The sequence below is a fragment of the Miniopterus schreibersii genome, assembly GCF_964146895.1.
Source record: "Miniopterus schreibersii genome assembly, chromosome: 1".
NCBI classification, from domain to species: Eukaryota; Metazoa; Chordata; class Mammalia; order Chiroptera; family Miniopteridae; genus Miniopterus; species Miniopterus schreibersii.
The window spans coordinates 160,570,175-160,595,969 of record NC_138101.1 but is presented as its reverse complement, the minus strand read 5'-3'; the positions used below and the strand labels follow the sequence as shown (position 1 = coordinate 160,595,969).

General features: G+C 44.7%; 1 protein-coding gene across 1 annotated transcript in view; it reads right to left on the bottom strand.

The window, feature by feature from the left end:
* Positions 1-10,024: 10,024 nt before the first annotated feature.
* Positions 10,025-25,795, bottom strand: part of SNX1 (sorting nexin 1) — a 38,102-nt gene continuing 22,331 nt past the window's right edge. Inside the window, exons 4-15 of the mRNA XM_081139600.1 lie at positions 25,580-25,646; positions 21,603-21,646; positions 19,741-19,882; positions 19,076-19,154; positions 18,557-18,632; positions 16,383-16,496; positions 16,086-16,179; positions 14,795-15,000; positions 12,271-12,414; positions 11,620-11,700; positions 11,058-11,129; positions 10,025-10,452 (exon numbers count right to left, since the gene is read on the bottom strand). Of these exons, the coding sequence (XP_080995726.1) occupies positions 10,402-10,452; positions 11,058-11,129; positions 11,620-11,700; positions 12,271-12,414; positions 14,795-15,000; positions 16,086-16,179; positions 16,383-16,496; positions 18,557-18,632; positions 19,076-19,154; positions 19,741-19,882; positions 21,603-21,646; positions 25,580-25,646 (1,170 nt within the window). The 3' untranslated portion in view covers positions 10,025-10,401. The remainder of the gene's footprint in view (positions 10,453-11,057; positions 11,130-11,619; positions 11,701-12,270; positions 12,415-14,794; positions 15,001-16,085; positions 16,180-16,382; positions 16,497-18,556; positions 18,633-19,075; positions 19,155-19,740; positions 19,883-21,602; positions 21,647-25,579; positions 25,647-25,795) is intronic.

The window sequence follows — 25,795 nt, the reverse complement described above, 5'->3', positions numbered from 1 at the left end:
GAGCAGCACAAATTATCAAGGCATCTGCTTAAAACCTTCCAAAGGCTTCCCACTGCACTTAGAACAAAATCCACTCTCCCCACCACAATCTAGAGCTCTAAATGACCCAGCCCAGCCTCTATTTCTCCTCTCCTCCCCTCTTCACCAGGTTCCAGACACAGCGACTTTCTTCTAGTTCTTCAAACCTAATGAGCTCTTTCCCGCCTCAGGGCCTTTGTACTTGCTGATTCATCTCCCTGAACACTGTCCCCTGACTTGTCACCTGATAGATTTAGCCTAAAACTTCTAATACTTAGCCTAAAACTGCCTTCCTTCCTGATCACCTTATCATATCATCCTATCTATGCAATTATTCCAAAATGTAGCTACTGTTTATTGTGTCTCCCTGGTTTCCTGGACTCTGAGAGCCATTAGGCCAGGGATCTGGTCGGTCTTGTCAGTGTTTGCCACCATGGTGCCAAGCACGTAATAGACACTCAAAAAACATTTGTTGGTTGAAAGAATGTATGAATGAATGGGGGAGAGGGGTGTTGGGAAAGGCTAGGGAAGGCCTGGGAGAGAGGCAGGAAGAGAGCAGGGGTTGCCAAAGGGTTCTTAGAGGAAGGCGAGCATGGGGATAACAGGCATGCTCTTCACACCTTCAGAGTTCGATCTCTGTCTCCCCCCAGATTGTTGTCCACCTTGATAACTGCTTAATTTTCTGGTGTTCCTGAGAAGCTTCAAATCACTAGATTTTCATCACTAGTTACACAGGGAGATTTTTTAAAATCTATTTTATATTTTTCCATCACCATTTATACACAGGGAGATTTGCTGCGACTCATTTATAAAATTCCACAGCATTCCATGGTGCTCAAGTGAAGATTCCTGAAGAAAACCCATATCCATTTAAGATGCCTTTTGGGAGGGAGAACAAGTTATGGAAAATAGTTTACTGAAGGGAGATGATGGAAATCCCAAAGCAGTTATTACGGTCTAAGGAAAAGTTTATTTTCTGTAGTCTAAGCATTGGCCAGCTCCGTGTATGAACACTGAGCTGAGTTCCAGGCTCTATATGATGGGTGTGGACCCCTTCAAAGTGACTTCCATTTTTAGAAGGAGTTGTTTTACTGGACAAATCCTTGTCTTTTCTCTATTACACTCTAACATGTGAATTTAATGTCTAAGTTTCTGGGGGAAAGTTGGTTAAAAGTACTAGTTGGTCACATTTTCTTGGCTGGGGTGTTTCCAGATCAGATTATAGAGCAGTGGTTCCCCAACTTCAGCAAGCATCATCATCAGCAATGTGGCCTGTCAGATCTCAGAGGGCCCTGACCTGGTTTCTGAGTGCATAGGCCTGGCATGGAGCCTCACAAGTGCTCAGTGATGCTGACTCTCCTGTTTGGGGACCACATTGTAGACATTGGTCTCTTGAGCCCCACAGCAGCCCTGTCAGGGAGCTGGGTGACTCTCCCCTCACTGTGCAGATGTGGAGCCTGGAGACAAGGATGGAGACCCAAGCACAGAGCAGGAAGGGTTGGGGGTGGAGGTGTCCCCCATGACAGGCCCCAAGTGGAGGAGAGCTGGTGGCAGGGTGGGTCACAGGTGGGCTGGATCCCTGTTCCTGGCCCCAGCTTGGGCCCTGGCCCTCCTGCTGCCATCACACAAAGCCCCTTTCACTGGCACCACTTTTGCTGGGCTGCAACTGCTTAGGAGGTTTGGTTAACCCTGTTAAGAAAACAAACAGCTCCTCCACGTTGCCTGCTGGGCACAGAGGCTGGATTCTTTCCTCCAGGCTGGTGGCCAGAGGAACAAGGCCAGAGGTGGACTGGCCTGGAGGGGACCCAGCCCCCAGGGGCTGCCTGAGCAAGGCTGGGCCTGAACTGCTCCATCCAGAATGGCTCTGGTCACATGGGCAAATTCGTACCACTCCCTCTCTTCAGGGTCCTTATCTGTACAAGGGGAGAGTTGTGTGGATTAACTGACATCTTGGTTTGAAAGTGCTTAGCATGGGGCCTGGCACACAGTAAATGAATGCTATTATTTGACTGAGGTATATGAATTTGCTGTTTTGTAGACCAAAACTGTGGACTATTGGCAATTCCATGCTTCATCCTATATATTGTTACTGAAACAAAAACAAATGCTACTATTCCTCTTTCAGTATCCTGAGATGGAAAGGTTTAAAAATATTGCCTGGCTGGGAGTGGCTCAGCATTTGAGCATCGACCTAGGATCCAGGAGATCATGGTTTGATTCCTGGTCAGGGCACATGCCCGGGTTGCAGGCTCAATCCCCATTTGGGGGTGTGCAGAAGGCACCGAATCAATGACTCTTTCATCATTGATAGTTCAACTCCCTCTCCCTCTCTCTGAAATCAATAAAGATATATTGAAAATAATAATAATAAAATAATAATTAACTGTGATCAGGATTTTCCTGATTTTCTCAATATTGTGCAACCAAAATAAAATAAAAGAATAAATTGGAAGTGGAGATTGGTGTAAATTAGCAACTATCCTTGTTATTTAACCACCCTGAAAGCAAAGTTTGATTCGGGGTAGGCTCCAGCCCCCAGGCTTCAGCCAGCAGTGTTACTCCTAGGAGTCACCTGCCCCCTGCCCAGACAAGAGTCAGCTCAGCTGCTTCAGACTACATGAGCTAGGGCTGGAGCCCGGGGAGCTGGCAGTGACCCCAGCCACCCGGCATCCAAGGCAGCACGGCTCCCGGGGAGGGGGTGGGGTTCTGATGCTACAACAACAGCGCTCCTTGGAGTGGTGTGTCAGTGGACCAACCCACCAGGCCCTCTGCTGTGCCCAGCACTAGGGTTCAATGAACAAAGATGCACACAGGTACCCTCAAGTCATGAGGTTATTGTGAAGAGAGCTGTGGTACCAACACCTGAGGACAACAGGACAGTCAGGCCAAAGGCCAGGAGGAGCTGCAGCCCCAGGCCTCAGTCTGGAATGGAAGTGCCCTCGCCTCCCGCTCTAGCCCTGGGTGCTGCCTGTGGTTTCTTGGCAAGTGTTATTTTTAAGGCTCTGCCATTAATGGTCCCCAGCTATTTGCTCAAGCTGCTGCTTTGTCTTCCAGCTTCTGCTCCTGCTACTAGACTGGGCCACACACTGCATGTCTGGGAGAGTATCTCACAGGGGTCAGAAGCTCAGATGCCTACAAGGTCAGGTGGGTAGCTTATCCTTCACAGGCCTATTCTATGGATTTAGTGGGTTAATGTCTAGGTTCCTCTTGTCTACCCCTGTGGATCCTGTGGGATATGGTATGGCAGACAAGCTGAGACAAGCAGCTCTGGAGCGTCACCTTGGGCAAGCTTCTCAAGTTCTCTAAGCCTCAGTCTTTGAATGGAGATGATGCCCACCTGGTAGAGCACACTGGCACACAGTAGGTGTTTGGCACATGGCAGCTCTTACCCTTAGGTTCCCGGGTGGGGAGGGAGTATCGGGCAGCCTGGATCCGCCCCCGTACATGTTCCTGGCTGCCAGGTGCCTTATCATTTTCTGGTTGAGGCTGCTGATGTTCCCATGGAGTGAACTGCTGGTTGGGCCCCTTGGTTTTCACTACTGTCACTCAAAATGAAAGAGGAAGCTGAATGCTCTGGAGCTAGGAGGTGGCATTCATTTGGAAACAGTCGTCACATCCCTTTAGAGGAAGGTCCTATCTTAGGTTGAACACGGTTTTTCTGTGGGTTTTCCTGGACTAAGATAAAGTACATCCTATGGATGTGAGCAGCGCTTCCTCTGAGCAGCCTTGGGGATGGGGTGGAGACGGGCTTTCTGCCCCTAAGGTTTGGTTATCACAGCCAGTGGGGCATTTCCACAAGAGACAAGGAGGGCAAAGAGGAGGTAAGTCATGTGGCAGGTGGTTGTCACCTCCTAGCCTGCAGGCCCCACCTGGACACCTGAACACCAATCCTGCCAACCAGAGCAAGGCCTACTGAACCCCAAATCAGGCCTGATTTCTGAATCTCTTTAAAAACCCCAAGATTTGGGCCCTTAGGCCCATAAAACAATAATCACCAGAGCCTAAGGGTAGTCACTGCCGCTCAGGGTGCCTTTGGGGGTGGGGGAAGGCCCCCAGATGAGTAAGAACAAGGACGGGAGGGCTAGCAGTTCATGATCTTAAGGAGTTGAGACTAGGAGGCTACATCTGGGAGATCACATTACACAAAGGGTGAGAAAGACCACAGGTTTAAGAGGAGGAGGACACTGCCTTGCCAAGAGCTATAAAGTAGGCAGGGCTCCCATTCCAGTCTGGGGGTGGGACGGAAAGTGAATCAAAGAAAGCTCCTGGGAGAAAGTACATATAAAGTAGGCCGCAGAGGTTGCACTGGATTGTTTTCCCATAATAAAAATAGCTTTATTTTTTATGATTATAAAATAATACATAGAAATTCAAAGCAACATAAAATGGTATAAAAATGTTAAATCATGCTGAATTCCATCCTTAGAGGCAACCATAGTTAAAATTCAGTCAACATCCTTCCCATACATATATATATAATTTTATATAAACATGGACCACACCATCCATGTAATTCTATAACCTACTTTTTTCACTCAAATATATGTATTCCTTGTCAATGAATATAGCTATAAATCATTTCCAAGGACTGTATAATATTCAATTGTATTATGTACCATAATTCATTTAATCCCTTCCTGCTGTACATTTCGACTGACTTTAATTTTCACAACTGTAAATAATGCTATGATGGGCATCTTTGCATAGTCATCTTCATGGACTTGGTATCTAGAGGTGTCTATGGGACAGTCTTCTGATACATTGGCCAATGCCCTGCATCTCTATCTACCGACACTCCTATCCACAATATTGCTGACTGTTTCAGACAGGTGTACTTGTGAGACTGGAGAGAGGGATGGGAGCTGGGATAGGGTATTTCCGAGACAAAGCCTACCACTAATGAAGGCTCCTTAGGCCACATGAAGTGAGAAAGGAAAGAACATGTTTGGAATCAGTGTCCACGAGGTGTCAGCATGGTTAGGAAGACTAGGAGATAAAGAGGGGAAGGGGAGCTGGGGTCCTCTCAGAAGGCTGTGAATGCCAGATAGCAGAGTGTGCAATTGGTGAACATTCAACTGTTATCTCTTTGGCACTAGTTATCTATTTGGGACATTCAATAGTTATCTATTCTGAGCCCAAATCTTTGCCAGGGCCAGGAGTTATAAAAAGATGTACCACTTCAGAGTTTATTGTCTGACAGAGAGAGCCAATGTGAAACCACACAAATGGATCGCAAGACACTGGCAGATGACGTGCCAGTACGCACGGTCCTGGGGACCAGAAGACAGGGATGAGTAATCCTCATCTATTTCCAACTCTCAGCTCAGGCCTGACTCTACCCAAATTTGGAGCAGAGAGTATTAGCCAGTGTCTAAGAAGACAAAGAATTCGGCTCAGGCATATGCCAATTGCAGCAAAGGTGTGTCCTCTGCTCAGGGAGGGATCATCATACCTTCCCCTTCCTTCCTGTCACCAAATCCCACCATGGCCTGATGTCCCTCAAAATCCATGGTCTTCAATCCGTGCGGGCCCGAACCACACTCAGCAAAGGACACTCCTTCCATCACCATGCTCTCAACCAGTTGCTGGCACCACCCCAGAAGATTTCCATTATCTTCTCTCCCTTTCTAAAACTTGAGCTGCAAAGGCATTATTTTCTTTAGGGTTCCCAGCTACAGATGCATCCAGAATGGAAATCTGGAAAGAGTTCCAAGTTACAAATATCTAGGTATAAGTGACCCTTTCCTATCATTTCGACTTCTCTCATGTATTGTGTCACTGAATACCAGCACTGAATGTTGGGGTCCCTCCAGCTCTAAGTCTTCATCTTTAGGACTCAAGAGCCCAGAAGATTCTGAGGGGAAATAACCCAAGAGGGAGCAGAGGAAGTGTAGACTCATCTCCACACCTCTTCTCTAAACCACTTGGCTCAAAATAGGTTCACAAGAATCCCTGTCTGACAAGTGTCAAGCAGGAGACCTTACTCTCTGCCCCACCCCACCCCATCTTTCCCGCTCCCTACTCTGTGCATTTGCTCCCAGACATGGCTCTGCTGGCTATTCCCTTTCTCTCCTTTTACTAACACGCTAAGTCTGACCCACCTTTAGATAAAATGAAGCCTTCTTTCACTCTGCATCTCCCCACCTCTCAGCATGGTCTCTCTTCCCACTCAGAGGAGCCGCTTATACCACAGGGTCAGCACTTGCTGTCCCCACTGCTTGCCCTCTCAACTGCTCCAAACCCATTTGGCCTCCTGGTTACCTGTAACGAAGGGCTTCACTGTTTACTGTGAAATCCTCACCAGAAACCTGCACCTGCAGGTCATGTGAGTTCCTGCTTTCTCCTCCCTTTGGAAACCAGGTCCCAGGGGCTCCATCACCTCCCAAACGTCTCCCCTGAGCTCCAACCCCATTTCTACTGCCCTCTCCAGCTGGCTGGGTGAGCCTGGTTGCTCTCCTTGCCTCCACTCTCAAACCTTCTGATATGTCCAAATCACAACTATGACCATTTTATTTCCTTTGTCACTCGGTAGCTCCCCACACTTCCGCGGTAATGTTCCAAGTGCCCCAAAAGTCACATCAGGCACTATGTGACCTGGCTCCTGCTCATCCCTTTCTGTCGGCCACCCAACGACTTGATGCTGGCCACCCCGAGCACCTGCATCTCCCTAGATGTGCCCACCTCCCACTGCTGGGACACAGGAAGGCAGAATGGTCCCGTAGGAGGAGCAACCACCTCTTCACCTATAAGGCCCAGTGCAAGCATCCCCTTCTCCACAGATCTCTTCCCGAGGCCCCAGGTGGAGTGACTCCTTCTTTCGTACCTCTACCCCGTCCAGGCCTCTGACTCAGTATTCCAAACCCCACTGGCCTGCCTGATTTTCATGTCTACAAGCTCTGCACAGGAACGCACGGGCCCTCAAGACACCGGGCCCTGCCAGCCTCGGATGCAGGAGGCGGAGGAGGAAGTTCTGAAACCATCCTAAGGAAATAATGAAAACAGATTTACATCAAGATGATCAATGGATGGGACATTAAGCATAACAAAGCAAGGAAAGAGTTTTACATTAGGTTTCTTTGGAGAGGAGAGTTACAAATATGGAAAAGGAAGACAACCGGAATAAACCCTATGGAGCTAGGCTGGAAGTATCAGTGTGAATTCATAATTTTTAATATCTAATTCTTCATTTTTGTCATCTCTCTCTTGATATTTCTGTGTAGCTTTTATATTTATTTCTTTGCTCTTTTGGCTGGGCCTAGAAGCAGTGACACTCCAGTAGCAATGTACACACTCAGCACCCACATCTTGTTTTCTAAATATAATTCTCATGAAAAGGACTCAAGACTCCCTGGAGAAATGGCTGATTCCAGGGCTGGGGCAGGGAAGATACAAGATAAGCTTGAAACAGCTTGTCAAACCAGAAAGTAAGAAAGTGTTCAAAAAATGAAGAGGACATGTTTAAAAGACACAAGAGCCTGCTAGAAATCTGGGATGGATTGAAAATCAAAATAAATCAAAACAATGACTTGCAACTTTGAGTAAATAGGAATCCAATCATCCATATTGGTAAACAAGCAGATTAAGAGAAAAGATACTCTGTTTTTTAGTTTATTGATTTGAGAGGGAGGAAGGGAGGGAGAGAGAGAAAAAGGTCAATTTGCTGTTCCACTCATTTATGCATTGATTGACTGATTCTTACATGTGCGCAGACCGGGGATTGAGCCTGTAACCTTGGTGTATTGGGGACGATGCTCTAACCAACTGAGATACCTGGCAAGGCAAAAGATACTTTTCTTTAGAATTAGTGCCCGGCCGGCGTGGCTCAGAGGTTAAGCATGGACCGATGAGCCAGGAGGTCACGGTTCCAATCGCGGTCAAGGCACATGCTGGGGCTTCAGGCCCGATCCCCAGTGGGGGGCGTGCAGGAGGCAGCGGATCAATGACTCTCTCATCATTGATATTTCTCTCTCTCCCTCTCCCTTCCTCTCTCTGAAATAAAATACAATATATTAAAAAAGAAGAAGAATGGCAACCAATAAATGTAGACTTATAGAATTAGAAAGTCACATTGGATGAGGAGCAAAATATTTACATGATCTCAAAGGATCTCCCCACAAATTACCTGTTAATTACAAAGGGGAAAACAGTAAATTTAAAATGGAGAAACCTGGAAACATCAGCTTAACCCAGTGATCTGAGTTAACTTCAGCATTAATGGGACAATCTGTATCACGTCAGTGCTGTTCCTGCCCCTTATACAAAACTCTAGTCTAGTCATGTGGAACCAGGAGACCAATCCAAACTGAGGAACATTCTACAAAACACCTGGCCTGTATTCTTCAGATTCAGGGACATGTGTAACCATGTGTTACAATGAAATGTAACATATGACCCTGCACCAAGAAAAAGGGAATTGCTATAGAGGACATACTGGGACAAATGACAGAATTTAAATACGGACCACGGGTTAGATAACAGTTATTACATCAGTGTTAAACTTCCTGATTTTGATAACTATACTTAGATTATAAACTATGAGAGAATGTCCTTGTTCTTAAGGAAAGGCATACTGAAGTTTCGGGGATAAAAGGATACAATGTCTGCAACTTACTCTCAAATGACTCAGAAAATACATGCAAAAATAGATACAGCAAATCATTAAGTCATAAAGCATCTGGTAAAATGTAAATACTTGGGAAATTTGGGTAAAGAATATGTTGGAGTTCTTTGTAACTTTTCTGTAAGTTTGAAATTATATTAAAATGTAAAAAGTTAGCAGACAAACCAAGAATCCAACAACAAGGGATGAGTCAGAATTATGGTACAGTCACTGAGGAAGCCTTGCAATGACACAGCCTTACAAAGTTTGTGCAGCTACATAACAATACAGACAAAATGCTTATCATATATACAGTGTTGAATGATAAAAGCAGGATACAAAATATTCTATGTGTATGTTATTACAACTATGCCAAAGCAAGCATATAAGATTGCAAGGATAAAATCAAAGGTGGTAACAAGAATACTGGGGGGGGGGGAGAAAGAGATTGAGTGATTAAAAAAAAAAATCAACCTGTTGGAAAAAACCAAGTGCAGGCACTAGCACCCCCCCCCCCCCCATCACCCTCAGGCTGGTGTCAGGGAAATCAGTGTTGTTTACTGCATTTTCTTGCCTCAGGCTGCCCCTCCCCAAACTTTAACCACCCACAAAAAATACCTGGCAGAGCAGGTCTGGAGCGCCTGGGGCAGAGGCATCTTTGGTGGGGGGGTGGCTAGGAGCGGTAGGCAGTCTGCCAGCCCTGCCCACAGAACAGCTCGGTAGTCCCTCTGACCAGCGAGCTTAAACAGCTGAGGGAAAGCCCAGCAACAGCGCATCTTTGTGGGCCTCCCTGGTCAGGCCAGCACAGAGGCACCTTTGAAGGCCTCAGCTCGTGCTGGGGACCTCTCGATGGTATGCTCCCTCTTAGGCACAGACAGTAAAGCATTTTGGAGCCTCAGGAGGTTTAGGAACTCTTGGATGATCTTACCTAGAAACAGAGTGCCTGGCTCCTGTCTATGGGGATAGAGTTAACTCCTTATCAGTCCTTTACACTTTTCAGGACGGTGTTGATGGGTGGCTAAAAGAAGTTCGGAACCCAAAACTCTGCTACCAGAAGGCACGACTCAGTGCCCTAGGCAGCTTACGGAAACAGGGTAGCCATAAAAGAGAAAGTTTTCCTCCTTTGCAGGAGAATTGGTTTTGCCCCTCTTATTATAAGAGACGTCTTTAAAACTCCTTCTCTAAAGAAGTAGGAATAAAGATTAAGAGACCCTTAGAACATGTCGCTGTGGTAGATGGAGAAAAGGAAGCTCCAGTGCCACAGGGAAGCAGCAGCAAAGGGTTGTGAGCTCCTGGGGAGAGAAACTTCCTCTACCTGGGCAGCGCCTTGGTCAGGAGTATTCCAGACCTGCTTCCCAACTGTACCCAGCCTAAAGGAAAAAGCACCACCATTCTGAGTCATGTGACCTGATTTTAAAATATTTTATTACATAATCTTTTCAGGCACCATCAGGAGTAACAGAAAACGTTATTCCCAGTTCCTAACCACATCCTGAAAAATATACATTTGTATTTATATATTTATATCACTACTCCACCCCTAACCCATAATTCCACCACCTATTATAGGTCTTTTGCTTAAAGCAAGAAACTATTCTCTCAGGTAAGAAAATATATATGGAAGCTAAATGAAGTAATGGTTAGAATGATAGGACAGCTGGTCATGGGGCGGGGAGGAGGTGAACTCAGGTTAGACAGGATGCATCATGGGTCCGGCAGAGGTGGAGGAGGACAGTGTATAAAAAGGCAGCGTCAGGCAGGTGGGCTCTGGTGTCCTTGGTCCATTAGGAGATGGCCTTTGCCTCAGGAAGGAAGGCTTCCCAGTACTTTGCCAGCTGCAAAGAAGTGGGGACAATAAGCATGTGCCCCCATCTAGTGGCAGAGCCTGAGCTCTGGAGGGAGCAAGCACAGTGCCATGGCACTTCCCCAAGTGCCTCAGCTACCCGAAGGGAGGCCTCAGGTGAGGCGGAGCTGAGGAAATGGCTAGGCCAAGAGTGGACCCTGGGCCACACTGCCCCCCTCTCTCTCTAGTCTCAGAATAATCTCTGAAGTTAGTCCTGGTTCTGTCCCCGGGGAAGTACCCCTGTGGGGACCACAGCTTTGCCCATCTCAGTTAGCTCCTCACAGTGGGGACCATTGTTCCACATACCAATTGGGGCCTCAGCCTCAAGAGGGTTAGGTGGTATTTGATCAAGGGGTTCAAGGGAGGATAGTTGGAGTTTGTCCTTAAAAACGAACTCACTTTAGGATTAAGGCAATCCTCCTTAGCAAAAGGCCCTACTGGATGCTCCATGTTAGAGCAATGGGGCCTACTTTTAATCAGTGATTATAGCAGGGCACAGTGCCCCGGAGCAGGGCCAGTCCATCCTGCCACAGAGCCACAGATGCAGCTCGTCTGTGGAGAACGCAGTGGAGGATGCAAGTCATGCATCTTACATACCTGCTGCTGTGAGTACAGGAGCGTCTCAAGGTACTTGATCACGTGGTTTCTGAAGTCCTTGGATTTCTCTTTCTATAGGAGATAGGATTCTACACTGACCACCCAGACAGTGCTGCTTCCCCTCTTGATAAGATGGTGCTGATGACTGCTGATCAATACCGAAAATAGACAGCCCAGGAAGTAGAGCCAGCAGCTGAAATAGCTATAATTTCCAGCCAAACAGCCTCTGCCAAGGTCTCGCAAGGCTTTTTTGCATGGCAGGGTGTGGGGAAGGGGAGGAGACAGGACAGGGGACCAGAGGGTGTATGACAGCTACAGGCTTTATTTTGTATCTAACTGTTCTAGTTCAGCAACAAGTGTAGGACACCCACTTTGCCTTAGGAACAAACATATAAACATGAAACAAAGACACCCCTCACACATACGCACACAGCCACACATCTTCACAACAAATCCAAGTCACTGGCAGCTCCATCTGTCTTTCTATTCAACAGACTCGGACAAAACTAACACCACTACTAAAGCAGGCACTGCACACTTGTGAGAAGATCCCCTATCTCACCTCGAAGCGTATCACTTCTTTTCGGACCACAGTTGAAATCCTTTCAAAGTCCCTTTCATACTGAGTCACCCGAGACTCCCACTGGGAAGAAAGAGGAAAAAAAGGACCCCTTAACATTACAGTACCATTAGCTTTTGCCTTGGACAGCAATTCTATATGAAATCTCAATTGGTCATTCTGTCTGTCCCTCTGGGTAAGATGAGATACCATAAGGGGATTTAGCATGTCAGAGTCCAGCAGAGGGCCACCTTTTGGGGCTGGCTGGAAGAGATGCCAGGGACCCAGGCCAATCCTGGCATCTAGGAAAGCCCTGCTAACTCCAGAGCTCTGGTTTAGGTGCTCACCAACAAGGCTGAGAGTCCCAGAGAGCTGAACTTAGTTCTCACCAGGGGGGGCGTATCTGAATTACCTTTTTCAAAGACCCAGCCAGGACCCTTCCAGTAGAGATTATTTGCCAAGTCTGGATGGAATGGGAGGACAGGAAGAGGACCAGGCCTCACAAGGAGCCTGGACTCCTTCTCAAAAGCCACCATCCTTCAGACTCAGTCATCTCCCTTGCCTGCTGTGGAGTTTCGAGCATCTGGGTGGAATGCGACCTGGGCTCATTTAGGGACCAGCAAACACCCCTGCAGGGCTGCCTCGGGGTCTCACCTCCACGATCTCATCCTTGGCCTGCTGCAGCTTGTCAGGCTTGTTGGCCCACAGCAGCCGAGCCTCAGCCTCCCGCTTCTTCTGCAGTGTGGCTTGAGCATCCTGCCAGCGCTGCCACATCTTCATGCGCTGGTCAAAGGCAGCCTGTGGGGGTGAGGTGTTGGGGAAGAGCACAACGAGCCCTCAGGAGCTCCGCTGGCTCTGCCTGGGGGGGCTCTCCCAGCAGTTGGGCTAGGGGAGGACCGAGCAAAGGCAGGTTTTGCAGCCGAGTGTTAGTGCCCAGCTGAAGTTTGTCAAAAAGCACAAGCTAGAGTAAGACTCTTCTCCAAGCCTCCAGTGGGCCAGCGCCATGCTGCTTCATGCCACTCCCAAGGCTGGATGGCTGGGAGCACAGTAGGTGGCCTGATGCCAGTGCTCAGTACTATAGCTTCCAAAAGGCCTCCCTCAAATCAGTCCGTCCATGAATCTACACACTCTTTCTGAGTGCCTGCCATGTGCCAGGAACTAAGAATACAGTGGGGAATGAAACACACATGGCTCTGCTTTCATGGAGCTTATACTCTATTAGAAAAGACCAATATACTAATAATTACCAATAAGTAATTACAAGTATGCAGATTACAGTGGAAACAAGCAGGGTACTATAATAAAACTGGGGACCTAGCTTAGCCTGGGAGATATATCAGGGAAGGCCAACATAAGAAAGCAACCTTTAAACTGACACCCAACTGGTATACAGGGTTAGCTGAAAAGATCTTTAAACACTTAAGCCCCCACCCACAGGGACAAACCGCTTTCATCCCATTCGTACACTCAATTGCTCTAGGCTATCAAGGGTCCCAAAAAGCTCCCTAAAATCCACTTGCTGTTTTTCCATGGTTCCAGTCCCCTGACCACAATCAAGATTTCCAGAGGCCTAACCAAACTATCCCACATCCCCACTCGCTTTGCAGGCTTCCAGAGACAGCCTGGGTGAAAGATGTGTGCCTGTGGCCATCCTCTCAGCCCTGTTCCATTTTTTCCCCTTCCCTGCACAAGTTCCCTGGATGTTTTCTAGGTACAGGGCTTTGCCAAGACTTGAACCTCAGAGAGTGAGATGCCACCAAATTCACTTTCCCCAGCAGTGTCACTGGGGCTCACCTGAAATTTCTTAACAGCTCAAAGTGAAAGGATTAGGTAAAGGGTGACCTCATATCCAAGTAAGCCTCAAGCCTAATCCCCTGGGCTCACAGTGGTGCAGCGCCACCTTCAGGGAAGAGCGGAAAAGTAATTTGCTTAGCTCTGATCTAACCACCAGGTTAAGATCATAAGGAGGGCAGGTGAAAAGTCTCAGAGAAAAGCCCAGCTTGCAACTCTGTGCTCTAAGGCCTGCTGCCCTAGCACCTGGAGCTCTAGGCGAGGCCTCTCTCACCCCGTCCATAGGGGCTCACACAGCCTAGGCATCATATCCAAGCACTATGTCCTCCAGGGATCCCAAACAATGCTCCTCTGTGAAGGGTTCCACAGAGAGCGCTCTTCCCTGGGATGGCTCCAGTCTAAGTAGTCTGACCAGTTCTAACAGTTCCAAAGCAGGTTACTTTTCCAGCTTATCACTCTGGAGTTAGCAAACCCAAGAGCAAAGCGAGAGGGCAATGAGCAACCCCACAGGCTCTATTAGGCAAGGCTACCGGAGAGGAAGTAAGAGCCCTGGGGGCAGCTCAGCTCTGGGAAGCACAAGCGCTCCCTGCTGGGGGAGATGGGGAGTGGGGGGGGCTCTGTTCAGAGGCTCATACATCCTGGTCCCAAGGTGGATCAGGGGCAGAATTAGGCCCTTACAGGGCTCTCCTCTGTCTCAGGGAGGTCATGCGAGAGCTAGTATCACTGCTCAGTGAAGCTTCCTGGACGCTCTGAAATGTCATGGGAAACCAGTGTGCTGGTCACCAGGAGAAAAGGTGAGGTGTTTGACCTGAGGGGCAGGCTGTAGTGTTGTTACCAGTGTGGTCAGCACAGCACACAAAGGGCTCTGGTGACAAGCTCTAAGCCCCCTGGCCACACTCCTCCATGCAATGCCAAGCTGGTTCTGTGTAGTTACCTGACTGCTCACATTGGAAGACAAGTGGAAGCCAGCAAGAGCTCTTACCAAGGCAAAGCCACCGCTTACTGTTAAGGAGGCAAAGACCAAAGGACTGAGGAAATGACTGCTCCAGGGCGCCAAGACAGCAGGTCTCTAATAAGCCTTGCTTGAACAAAGGAACATAGAGGGCCCTGTCCAGCTTCAACAATAAGTAGGGGGCCTACTTGGGCATTCAAGAGCATTTCTTCTCCCAATGCACTTAAAAAACTGGCTGTGGGCCTCAAAATGACTTAGTGATAATTAGCTAACAGTTAAATGGATTTCTTAGTTCACAGGATACCTTCTCTCAAGAATAGAAAGTTACACCTATTTTGAGGTAAAATGAATGAAACATTCTTGGGAAGGGGAAGAGCAAAGGTAAGATAAATTAAATCAAGGGGATGAGAAAGAGGAAAGGAAACAGAAGCTTACTCGGACTATGGCCAGGAGGCGAATGTAGTCGCTCAGGAGCTCGGCAAGGAGGAAGAAGTCATTGTTGGCCTGTTCCTGGTGGAGCTGCTCAATTTTTTCTTCCACCTCAGCCAGCTGGGAGAGTGCCCGTGACAATGCCGTGTTATCCTCTGAGCTCCCAAGCATGGCTAGACTCTTTGCAAACTGGGCTGTGTTCAGCGCTAGCTCTGGAAGGAGGAAGACAGCAGAGGCCTCTCATCTCACAAAGAAAAGGGACACATCAGCTGGTACACAGCATGTTCCAGCAATGTTGCCCCCTGCAACGTGGGCTTTGCAACCCAGTTACTTACACCACAGCCAACTATACTCAGAAAGTGAGGGGAATGCACCTTGGTCACAAGAGCAGGGAGAGGCACTTGCTGTCATGAGTTTCACTAGGTAGGTCCACCTGGAAAAAGCAGCTCTAATATTCCTGAAGAGCCAGAGACCAGTTAATACAAATGGGCCAAAGGAATGATTCTGATTTATGTTAGAGCTCTTGGTAAGAAGCCTGCCTGCATGAGAGTAAATAATGCACACACTGTACAGCCTGGCATATTCTAGAGTGGGACAAACTTTTCATGTAAAGGGCCAGCTATTTTAAGCTTTGCAGGCCACATATGGTCTTACATGCTCTCTTTCTCTTTTTTTTTTTTTTTGCTCATCCCTTTAAAAATGTAAAAACTGTTCCTAGCTCACAGCAATAGGCCCTGGGCAGATACGGCCCATGGGCTGGGCCACATTTTGCCCACCCTTGCACTGGTATCATTCTAATGGCTTTTTTTCGCCTGTTTAGATTTCTGATGATCAGCATGCTTAAGGCACAGAAGGAAAGCATTCAAACTTGGCAAAATTCACTAGCTCTTAAGCAAATCTCACTAAAGAAAAGTGAGGAAGGGTTAGGAGACATACGCGGTTTCTCTAAATTTACAAATTGCTCATTTGACCACATAGCTAAAGTGTGTGACATCATTTTGTGGATATAAGCCACCAACTCAATCATAACAACAGAAGCCCATGTCCCAGGTCTAGTTGTATCTGGAACAGCTCCCTACACCCCTCCCAGGTAGGAAGTACAATGCCCACAGTGGCTGAGTCATGTTTCCTGCCAGGAGATGCAGGGCATATCTTTTTGATCAGAACATCAAGGTCCAGGTGGGCTGAGAATTTCAATTTGAGTGGCTGAGAGGCTTGGGAACAGCATGCCCTCCCTCCCCAGCTCACTGGAGACATCAATTTCCCCCAGCTCCAAGTGCATTTCAGAGGTTGTTACCTTTCCTATGGTTGACTAGAGTTTCTACAACAGCATGCAGTTTCCGTAAGCGCTGCTCCTCACACTCTACCTCCTGGAGCTTCTCCTCAAACCACTGAAACACACAAGCCCAAAGCTTTAATGGAGGCTACTCACATAGGTACAGAGTGCAGTCTTTCCTTAGGAGGAGTTTTTAAAAAAGGGACTGAATTATCTTAAAAATAAAGTCTCTAACATCAGAAATTTTAGGATTCCTCAGGGCTTCTGACCCATAAGCCTGAGGGAACAGGGGAAGCTGAGAGGCACCGGGCTACTCACAATGTCTGATTCATTCATCTTGATGGTCATTTTGCTGACTGCATCTGTGGCTTTGTTGAACATCTTGAGGAGACCAGCGCCACTCAATGTCTGGGTACCCACAGCACGTGGCAGCTATAAGACCAAGAAGGCAGGGGTGGCAAGTTATCTGGTGCCCCTATTTTAGGTTCAGAAGAATTAGAATCCATCAGATGGCATGCCCAAAACTTGCCAAACAAATTGTTTGAACTGTAGATTGTTATTTTCAAAGGCAGACAAATCTATCACCAGCATATACAGAAAGAAAAATCAAAGGATGATGCTGAACAGAATTAGCAAAATTTTCTGCTTTTAATATTGTGTGCAGAAAATAGTGTGAATGTTATGGGGCCAGGTGACTGCATGTTGAGATTGTCTACCCACCCAGGCATGAAGTGCTTAAATATCAAGTATGCTTTTGTTAAAAGTCAGAAGTTCCTTTGGATTAGCATACTCTGCACACATCTGGACTTCAGGTCTTGAAAGTCTTTGAAGTTGTGCTATGATTCCATTTGGATTTTCCCTGGTGATTAAAGATCCAAGGACTGGAATGTTATTTAATCTGACTGAGGCTACGTTTAGTGATGACCTAATTAAGCCAAACATGCCATATATTTAGAAACAATTTGATTGGTTCGACTTTCAGTACTTGCCTAAGGCATGTACTTTCCTAAGGGATGCTGAAGAATCTATATATTATAGTATACCATGCTGAAAAATTAGATTTAGAGCAGTAGTTCTCAATTTGGTGCTATTTTGCCATCCCCATCCCCGCACGGGGACATCTGACTATGTCTGGAGAGAATTTTGGTGGTTAAAACTGGGAAGGGGGTTGCTACTGGCATCTAGTGAATAGAGCCAGGGATGCTTCCTGCTAACCCTACAATGCACAGGACAGCCCCCACAACAAAGAATGAGCCAGCCTTAAAGTGTCAACAGTGCCACTGTGCACAAACCCTGATCTAGGGGAACAAAGGGGGTAAGTGGGTGAAACGGAAGAATGGACTTAGGAATCCCAGAGAAGGAATGAAAAGATTTAAAGCATTAGACAGAATTTTTAATTAAAAAGTTCCATTTTTTGGGGAAAAAATACCCATATACTTAGTAGCATTTTCTTCACTAGAATACTATACACTATATGCAAATTAAAGAAAAATTTAAAAATAAACACAAAACAAAAAACAGAAAATGATAGTCCCACCCTTTCATTTATTTCCTTCTAGTTTTCTTTCCTATGAAATACAACATTGTTTTATTCTAGTGTTTCTTTGGATCTTTAATGACTAATGTATTTCTACAGCTACATTTTCATGCTGTTTCAGGTTTCACTTTTTTTTCCTCTAAATATGTCTTTATTGATTTCAGAGAGAAGAAGGGGCAGGGGGAGGGAGATAGAAACATCAATGATGAGAGAGTCATTGACTGGCTGCCTCCTGCATGCCCCCTACTAGGGATCGAGCCAGCAACCTAGACACATGCCCTGACAGGAATCGAACTGCGCGAGATCTCCTGGATCAATGCTCAACTGCTGAGCCATGCCAGCTGGGTGTGCATATTTCACTTTTATATTTCTTTTAATATATGCTTCCAGCAAATACATATAAACATTTCTGTAAACTTTCTGTTTATGATGAGAATAAAGTATCTGTTGTATTGATACGTTCTACTTAATTCTTCAATTGTTAGCAACTGGACTATCTCCAATTTCTCACAATCATGAATAGCCTACACACAGCCTGTAAAAAAAGACTGTCCACTTGAATCAACACTTTTGCTACATGGCAGTTCTGTGGTTTGTGGTAACTGGTTTTGAACCAATGCCCCTCAGCTTCTGTCACAAAAGAATGTATTCAATTTGAGCCAAGTAGTAACCTGTGAAAGACATGCCAAGGACTTGCCAAATAGATCACTGTGTTGATATGTAAGAAAACTAGGTTGCAGTGTGACCTCCACAACCAGTTGCTTTTGACTACAGGCAGAGCTTCTTTTCTTTCAAAGGTTGCAAAGTACTTGTCACTCATAGGGGTTTACAAACTAGGATATAATCTGATACTAGTCTATATGCATGTTAAGTGTTCAAATATTTGTTGAATGAACTAATTTCATTTCACTAGGGACAGCAATAAATTATAAAATTCAGTTTGTACAATACTAACCTCTTCTTTTTCCAAGAACTCCCTGACATCAGGGTCCTGTAACATGGTAGGATGGTTCACAATCCTCTGAAGGTACCTATGGGGTAAGCAGTTATTGGTTAGTAAGGCTGGCCTCACAGATTTGGGTGTCATACAGTGCCGGCAGGGTTACAATGTACTTTCACTACTTTGAAATGTCCTCAGATAAGGCCCTTTCATATAAAGGCTTGTAAGCACATTCAAGTTCATGTTCTTCACATCTCTAAAAAGGGAAGAAAAATAACTGCCCAGAAAGAGACCTCAGTCCAAGGAGAGTATGACTGCCTATTCAGGATGGGGAAAGCAAAGAAGGTGGTCTGTTCCTAAGCTGCGGAGGTAAGAGACTTAGGGAAAGTTAGACATATTACGAAGGTGTGAATCTTTAATTCACCCAAATTTCTCATCTCGACTAATTCCAGTGAATGTCTCACAACTGAGTCTAAGGTTTCAGCTTCTCACTAGTTCCCATGTTATTCAGGAAAATGGTTGTGTGGCACTTACCTTTCTAGAGCAGCCCTCCGTTTTTCAAGAAATTCTGCAGAAGAGGAATCTTCTTTCCCAACTTTTACTTTTGTCATTCCTGGAATGGAATTTAAAAAGCAAAAATAATTAATCATCATCATGAAAAGAATAAACCTGTAAAAAAAGCCCACAGGAGGAAAGGCAATGAGAATAGCACCACAAAACAGAACCAAAGACCACTTCCATGTCATGAGCATGGAGTCTTGAAATGATGAAGGCTCTAAACTCTGGGGCTTGCAGAGTCTATACTTTCTAAAAGGTGGACCATGGGACTCTGAGTATAGATCAAACATCAACTGAGGATGATGAGGAGGTTCCCTGCCCCCAACCCCTATCCAATTTACATTTCAATTTGGAAGGAACAGCAATCATTTAAGTCTCCTGGATGCCAATCCAAATACCGCCTCCTCCCACCCCCCAGGCTAACACCAGAGACTTCTACCTTGCCCAAGGAAAGAGAACATGTCAAAACCTGCTACTTCACTAGACCTCATGAGACTTACAGGAAAACACTGGAAATGTTTCTTTTCCAACCACAAGACTCTACACTGTTGTATGAAATAGTTTCAAATACTAAATAGAAAGTATACTGCAGAAGAATGCAAAGAAAAAACCCTAAGCAGAATTAAAGACCACAGACTTACCTATTAGGCTCTTCTCAGGTGGAGGAGGGACAATGAAGCCATTCTGAGAGTGTTTCTCTGAAAGCTTCTCATAAAGACCCAGAAAGTCACTAAATCTTCTTTTCACTGCAAACTGTTTACTTCTGAACATTGGTAAGCTCGTCTTGGGGACAGAAAAACAGAAGGCAATTTCATTCCAAATAAGGAATGAAAGAGTATTTTGAAAGTTGTTCAGCTGACATCAAAGGAATTCATTTCCCAGATCCGTGTCTTAGCCACCTGGTAAATAATTTTCTCCAAGGTTGAGGTTCTTTAACTTTTTTGAGCTATAGTTAACCTCTGGCTGTATGGAGTCTATGGAGCCCTACTCAGAATAATGATTTTAAATGCACAAAATTTATAGGATTCCAAAAGGCAACTAATTAAATTCAAGTATACAGTTTCATTTCCACGTTAAGAATCCTTGCTCTAAGGAAACATGCTGAAGTCTAGAATAAAGCTAGAATTCTATGGTTACCTATAACCCATTCATCCTGCATCGACTTATTAAGGGTATATTAGCTGCTAGAATTAAAGTACCCAAACTAAAGACAAGACAGACTAAACAGCTTCTGAAGGGGAGGATCAGATGCAATGTCTATACTGTAGACACTTTAACCCCTTAGGTGTAAAAGGATCTAGAACTTACAGGGGGCAGGGAGACAAGTAGTAGAAATAAAACATAAAGGAGACTTTTAGTAAAAAAGACTAGGCCAACCTCATAATGAGAGATCATTTAATACTCACCAGATAGGCAAACTTTAAGGAGACTAGCCTTGCCAATGATTGGCAAGAAAGTGTATCAATGGGAACTTTTACACACTGCTGATGGGAGTATAGACTGGTGCAAAGACTTATTCGTTTATTTATATTTTTTTGGTGCAAAGACTTTTTTAAAGTTTGTATTCCTTTTCTCCAACATTTGCATGACTCAGGAAACTACTACTGATTTTATACCCTAGAGAAACTCTTCTATGTGTACACTAGGAAACATGTGCAAGAATGTTCATAGTTCATAACTATAAAAACTGTACACATGCCAAATATTCACAATATAAAAGCAGGTAAATATGCTATAATCACACCATAAACCACAGCTACACAAAACATGTATGGGTCTGAGAAACAGTGCCAGTAAAGAAAGCACTATTCTCAGAATGATGCCATTTTTATGAAATTCAAGAACAAAGCAAAACAATATATTGTTTAGAGATACACATATCAAGACTTTTTTTTTTTTTTATAAAGGAGAGACAACTCAGGAAAGTAGTCACCTCTAAGGTGTGAGGCAGGGGATATGACAGGGAGAAACACACAGGTGGATTCAATGGTACTCATCTTAAGAATGGTGGTAGGTTCGGGGCTTCATTTTTTATGCTTCATAACCTGCATACAACATTGTGTAAGTTTTGTATGCATAAATATTATATAAAAAAGGAAGACCAGACCTAAGGGGCAAAAGGTTAGGGAAAGTATTAAAAGAAGCTCCATATAGGAAACTGCAGAAGAACTGACAATTTTAAAACAGGTGACATATAGTTTGGAGCAATCCACCAAACTAGCTCCAAGTCACACAGTTCCTGAGAGGGACAGGACTATATTGGATACACTGCATGTCTTAATAAAACTTACAAAGTTTCACTGAAGTGTTAGCTCTCTGGAAGAAAAGTGGAAAAGTTCAGATGAGATTACCAAGGGGACGCAGGCTTGCTCCATCTTGAGTAAACTTGAAGATGTTGGCAAAGAAACTAAAGAAATACCCAGAAATAATCTGAATGATGACCTTCTTGGTATCAGCACCCAAGTCCATTAAGGTGGTCATGGGCAGGGTCACCTGGACTCACCTGTGTTGTAACTTTGTAGGCTACATAGGCATTCATACCGTCCCCTGTGGGAAAACAAGCAAGCATGAGAGGACTGTTCTGTAAACCAAAGCAGTGCTCATCTTGTTAACATTTAACCAGGAATCATAAGCCATAGGAGCCCTGTGTAAGAAGGGATATTTGTTTCATCTCCAGGCTTTATATGTGATTCTAAATTCAGTACCTACTTTGCCACAGGGCCTCCATGCATATCATGCCCCATGGATGTTGGCTGGGCCCCAGTTTGAGTTAGACAAGAGTCAGCCCCCTGTTCAAAGCCAGGCTCCGTTTATGCCTGCCACAAAGCAGCACTGGATACTGACAATCCATCAGTTGTTACCATGCCAACATTTGGGCTGGCTGCACACATCTGTCTAAAATCAAACAATTCTCTTGCTGTATAAAGCAGGAGGAGGAGAAGGAAGCAACTGATGTAAAAGGAAACAAGTAGTTCTACCCTAAGCTAGCTTTGGGCTTGGTTTGCTCTTTCAGAAATACTGTCCCGGCCCCCTCCACTGGTGCTGGGGCACATTGACCCCTCTCATCTAGCATGTTCACCCAGAGCAAAGGGCCTGGCCGGAAGAGACTTCAGCTGCCTGATATCACGCAAATCTCTTTCCTGGAGGAATTGTTTTTCTGAAACAGCCTTTGACTGTTAAATAATTTGGGATTCAAGCAATTGTTTTTCTCTGTATTAGTGTCCTGACCTAGGCCACTGAGGGAACATAAAGGCACTATTGACTCCCTGGGCACTGAAAAGACATACATTGGATTATAGACAGATGCAGCTTCAGTGCTTGCCTCTGGTGTTTGGGGTTGATTTTGTTCCTTTCCTCCCCACCCCTTGATTCTTACCCACAACAAACAGGAAACCAAGGTCAGCAATTACTACTTGCTTAAGCTTCTGAACTGGTCGTGGGGTAAGGGCCCAGGGGAAGGAGATGCAGTACTGAATCAGCGGGATCACATACTGCAACTTGGTTTCAGTGAGACAGCTGGGAGAGTACACAAAGAAGCTGGAGATGATACAGGAATAGAGGGCTTGCCTTCTCTACCTCTCCAGCCCCTACCAAGAGTATGTAGAAAATGAAAATGATATCCTAAGCTTTAAAAATTACCCTAATTATTGTCTTTAGTTCTCTTCTAAACTACTCATACTGCATTGCCTAATGCCACTAAGGATGCTTACCACTGATAAAGGAAAAAGGTGTCTAGATTTACTTTATAAAATTTCACTCACAGTTGAATAGTCACAGTCAAATATCCAAAATGTCAATCCCATACTCCACTGCCTTTAATTAAGGAAAGTCTAAGTACACGCATACATAGAACAGAGCAGCAAAGCAGGATCTTCAGACACTTTGCCTGCATATCATCTGCTCTCACTGAGGAAATGTGTGAGAAAAGAGAAACACTTGCAAGTACGCAGAGAGCTCACAAACATAGAAATGGGCTAGTAGTACAGTAGTTTTATTTTTTTTATTTTTATTATTATTTTTTAATTCTCACCCAAGGATATTTTTTCCATTGCTTTTCAGAGAGACTGGAGGGGGAGAGGGGGATGGGGGAGAGAGAGAGAGAAAGAGAGAGAGAAACATCGATGTGAGAGAGATACACTGACTGGTTGCATCCTGCACTGGCCCCGGTTCTGGCCGGGGATTGAGCCTGCAACTGAGGTACATGCCCTTGGCCAGAATTGAACCCAGGACCCTTCAGTCCTTAGGCCAACACTCTAACCACTGAGCCAAATTGGCTAGGGAAGTACAGCAGTTTAAAATTTATGTTAATTTCCTACATAATTTCAGCAAGTTGAAGATGCATTTGCAAATTACCAAGACTCTAAAAAGCATGTCCTGGTAAAAGTAGGATTCTAATTTATTTACATGTCTGGGAATGAGAACCACATGTTGAATAAACAGCCCACACAAGCAGAAGGTGTTCTGATAAGATCAGGCCTTGAATATAAAAATGCTTTAAGCAGTTGGTTTCTTGGCATCTACATAACTAAGAGGATGAAGGCTTATCACCAAAAGTGATTTGTATTTAAACCTAATCCATGTGATGTTTAAAAAATGGGTTGAATTGTGTCCCTCTAAAAAAGATTTGCTGAAAGTCCTAAACCCCAGTATCTTAGAATGTGACCTGGAAACAGGTCTTTATAGAAGTAATCAAGTGAAAATAAGGTCAGTAGGCTGGGCCCTAATTCAATATGACTGGTGTCCTTATAAAAAACGGAAATTTGAACACATAAAGGGAAAATGATGTGAAGATGCCCAGAGAGAACACCATGTGACCATGAAGGCAGAGATTGGAGTAATGCATTTACTAGCCAAGGAATGTCTGAGACTAGAGAAGCTAGGGGAGAGGCACGCAACAGTCCTTCCCTAGTGTCTGCAAAGGGAGAATGGCCTCACCAACACCATAATTTCAGATTTCTGGTCTCCAGAACTCAGAGAATGTATTTCTGTTCTTTTAAGCCACCCCATTTATAGCATTATGTTACAGAAGCTCTAGGAAACTGATACACTCCCTCTCTTTCCTGGTTCAAACATCATGACTTTTAAATATTAAAACAATTAGTATTATTTACTTAAAATTTCTTTATCTTATTCTACCAAGGATTGAAAGCAGCTAATAACTAATTTAAAACCAATGTGCTTATAGAATGTTCATAAACATGAGAGAGGCAAGAGAGAATTCTAAACATGTAACCCAAGTTCTGGTCAAGGCTCCACCATGGACCACACTGTGACCTCACAGGAAAGCTACATTTCACTACTGGTCCTCAATTTCCTCTGTTGTTGGCTAAGTGAACTGTAGAAGATGCTCACAAATATCTTACCAGTGCAACTGTCTAGGAAAAGTAAAACTCAACATTTTAATGCCAAACTATTTTGGCATAAAGTCTAATTAGACTTTATAAATTCCTGTTCCTAGTTCAGCATAGACAAAAGGTTTAAAATTACATTTTTCCTCTTAACCATATAAACACCACCCCCATTTAGGAGGACAAGACTCTGTATAGTGTCTTCTGTCAGGGATATACCTGGAACAAGGAAAATTGAGGCCTGCTGCTCTCTGCTCACTTATAGCTTTCACAAGCTTTGGACGTGGGAAGGCTATCCTAAAAATCCAAGTTCTGGTGAACCTTAAGTATTGTGCTTTTTGAAAATTTTAATTTCAATTTGACCAAGATTCAACCTGGGTCTTTTAGTCTTTACCTAAAAAAGAAAGATGCAGACCTCCTCACTTCATTAGTACATTAAGAGTACACAAGAGGCCCTAGCTAGTTTGGCTCAGTGGTTAGAGCATCGGCCCACGGACAAAAGGGTCCTGGGTTCAATTTCGGCCAAGGACACAACCTCAGTTACAGGCTTGATCCCTGGCCCCGGTCAGGGCACAAGCGGGAGGCAAGCAATTGATGTCTCTCTCTCTCCCATCCCACCCCTTTCAATCTCTCTGAAAAACAATGGAAAAAATATCCTCAGGTGAAGATTAAAAAAAATAATAATAAAATACATTAAAAAAAAAAAGAGTACATGATAAATGATATGTAACAAGAATCCCAAACTTCTTGAGGGAAAAACAAATTCAGTATCCTCAAATTATAGAACATGTGTTTTTTGGGTATTTAAATAGAATTTATGACCTCAAAAGGAATAAAATGGTCTCATCAACTCTGTGGGAGAAAGCAATGTTTGGATTTTTAAAAAGGGATTCTAACGGTATTTGATGTCTCTGATTTTTCTGCCTAACTCCAAGAAAAGCCTAAATAAAGTACTGGGTAACTGATGTTTCTGGCCTTAGAAGCATAGTAAGGAGCATAATTTTACAGGAAAGATAGTGAGGAAGTACTTTACAATGGCTAGTTCAGTTCTGGAGGTGATCATCTAGAAATCAGCTAACTAAACTTTCTACAGCCACATCTTAACATCACAAGGGGTCCCAAGTGCACTTACCTATCTTCTCAGGATCGGTTATACCAACTGTCAAATCAAATTGGTCTTCCTGTTCTTCTTCCTCTAGCTTTTAAAGAGAAAACAATCATGAGAGTTGATACAAAAAAGGCTATTAATTTTATAGTGTATTAATACTGTATCAATATAACATGTAGATATATCCTTCTATGTATCAGTGTTCAGCTGTCTATTCCCAACAATCCCCAAAACCAACTT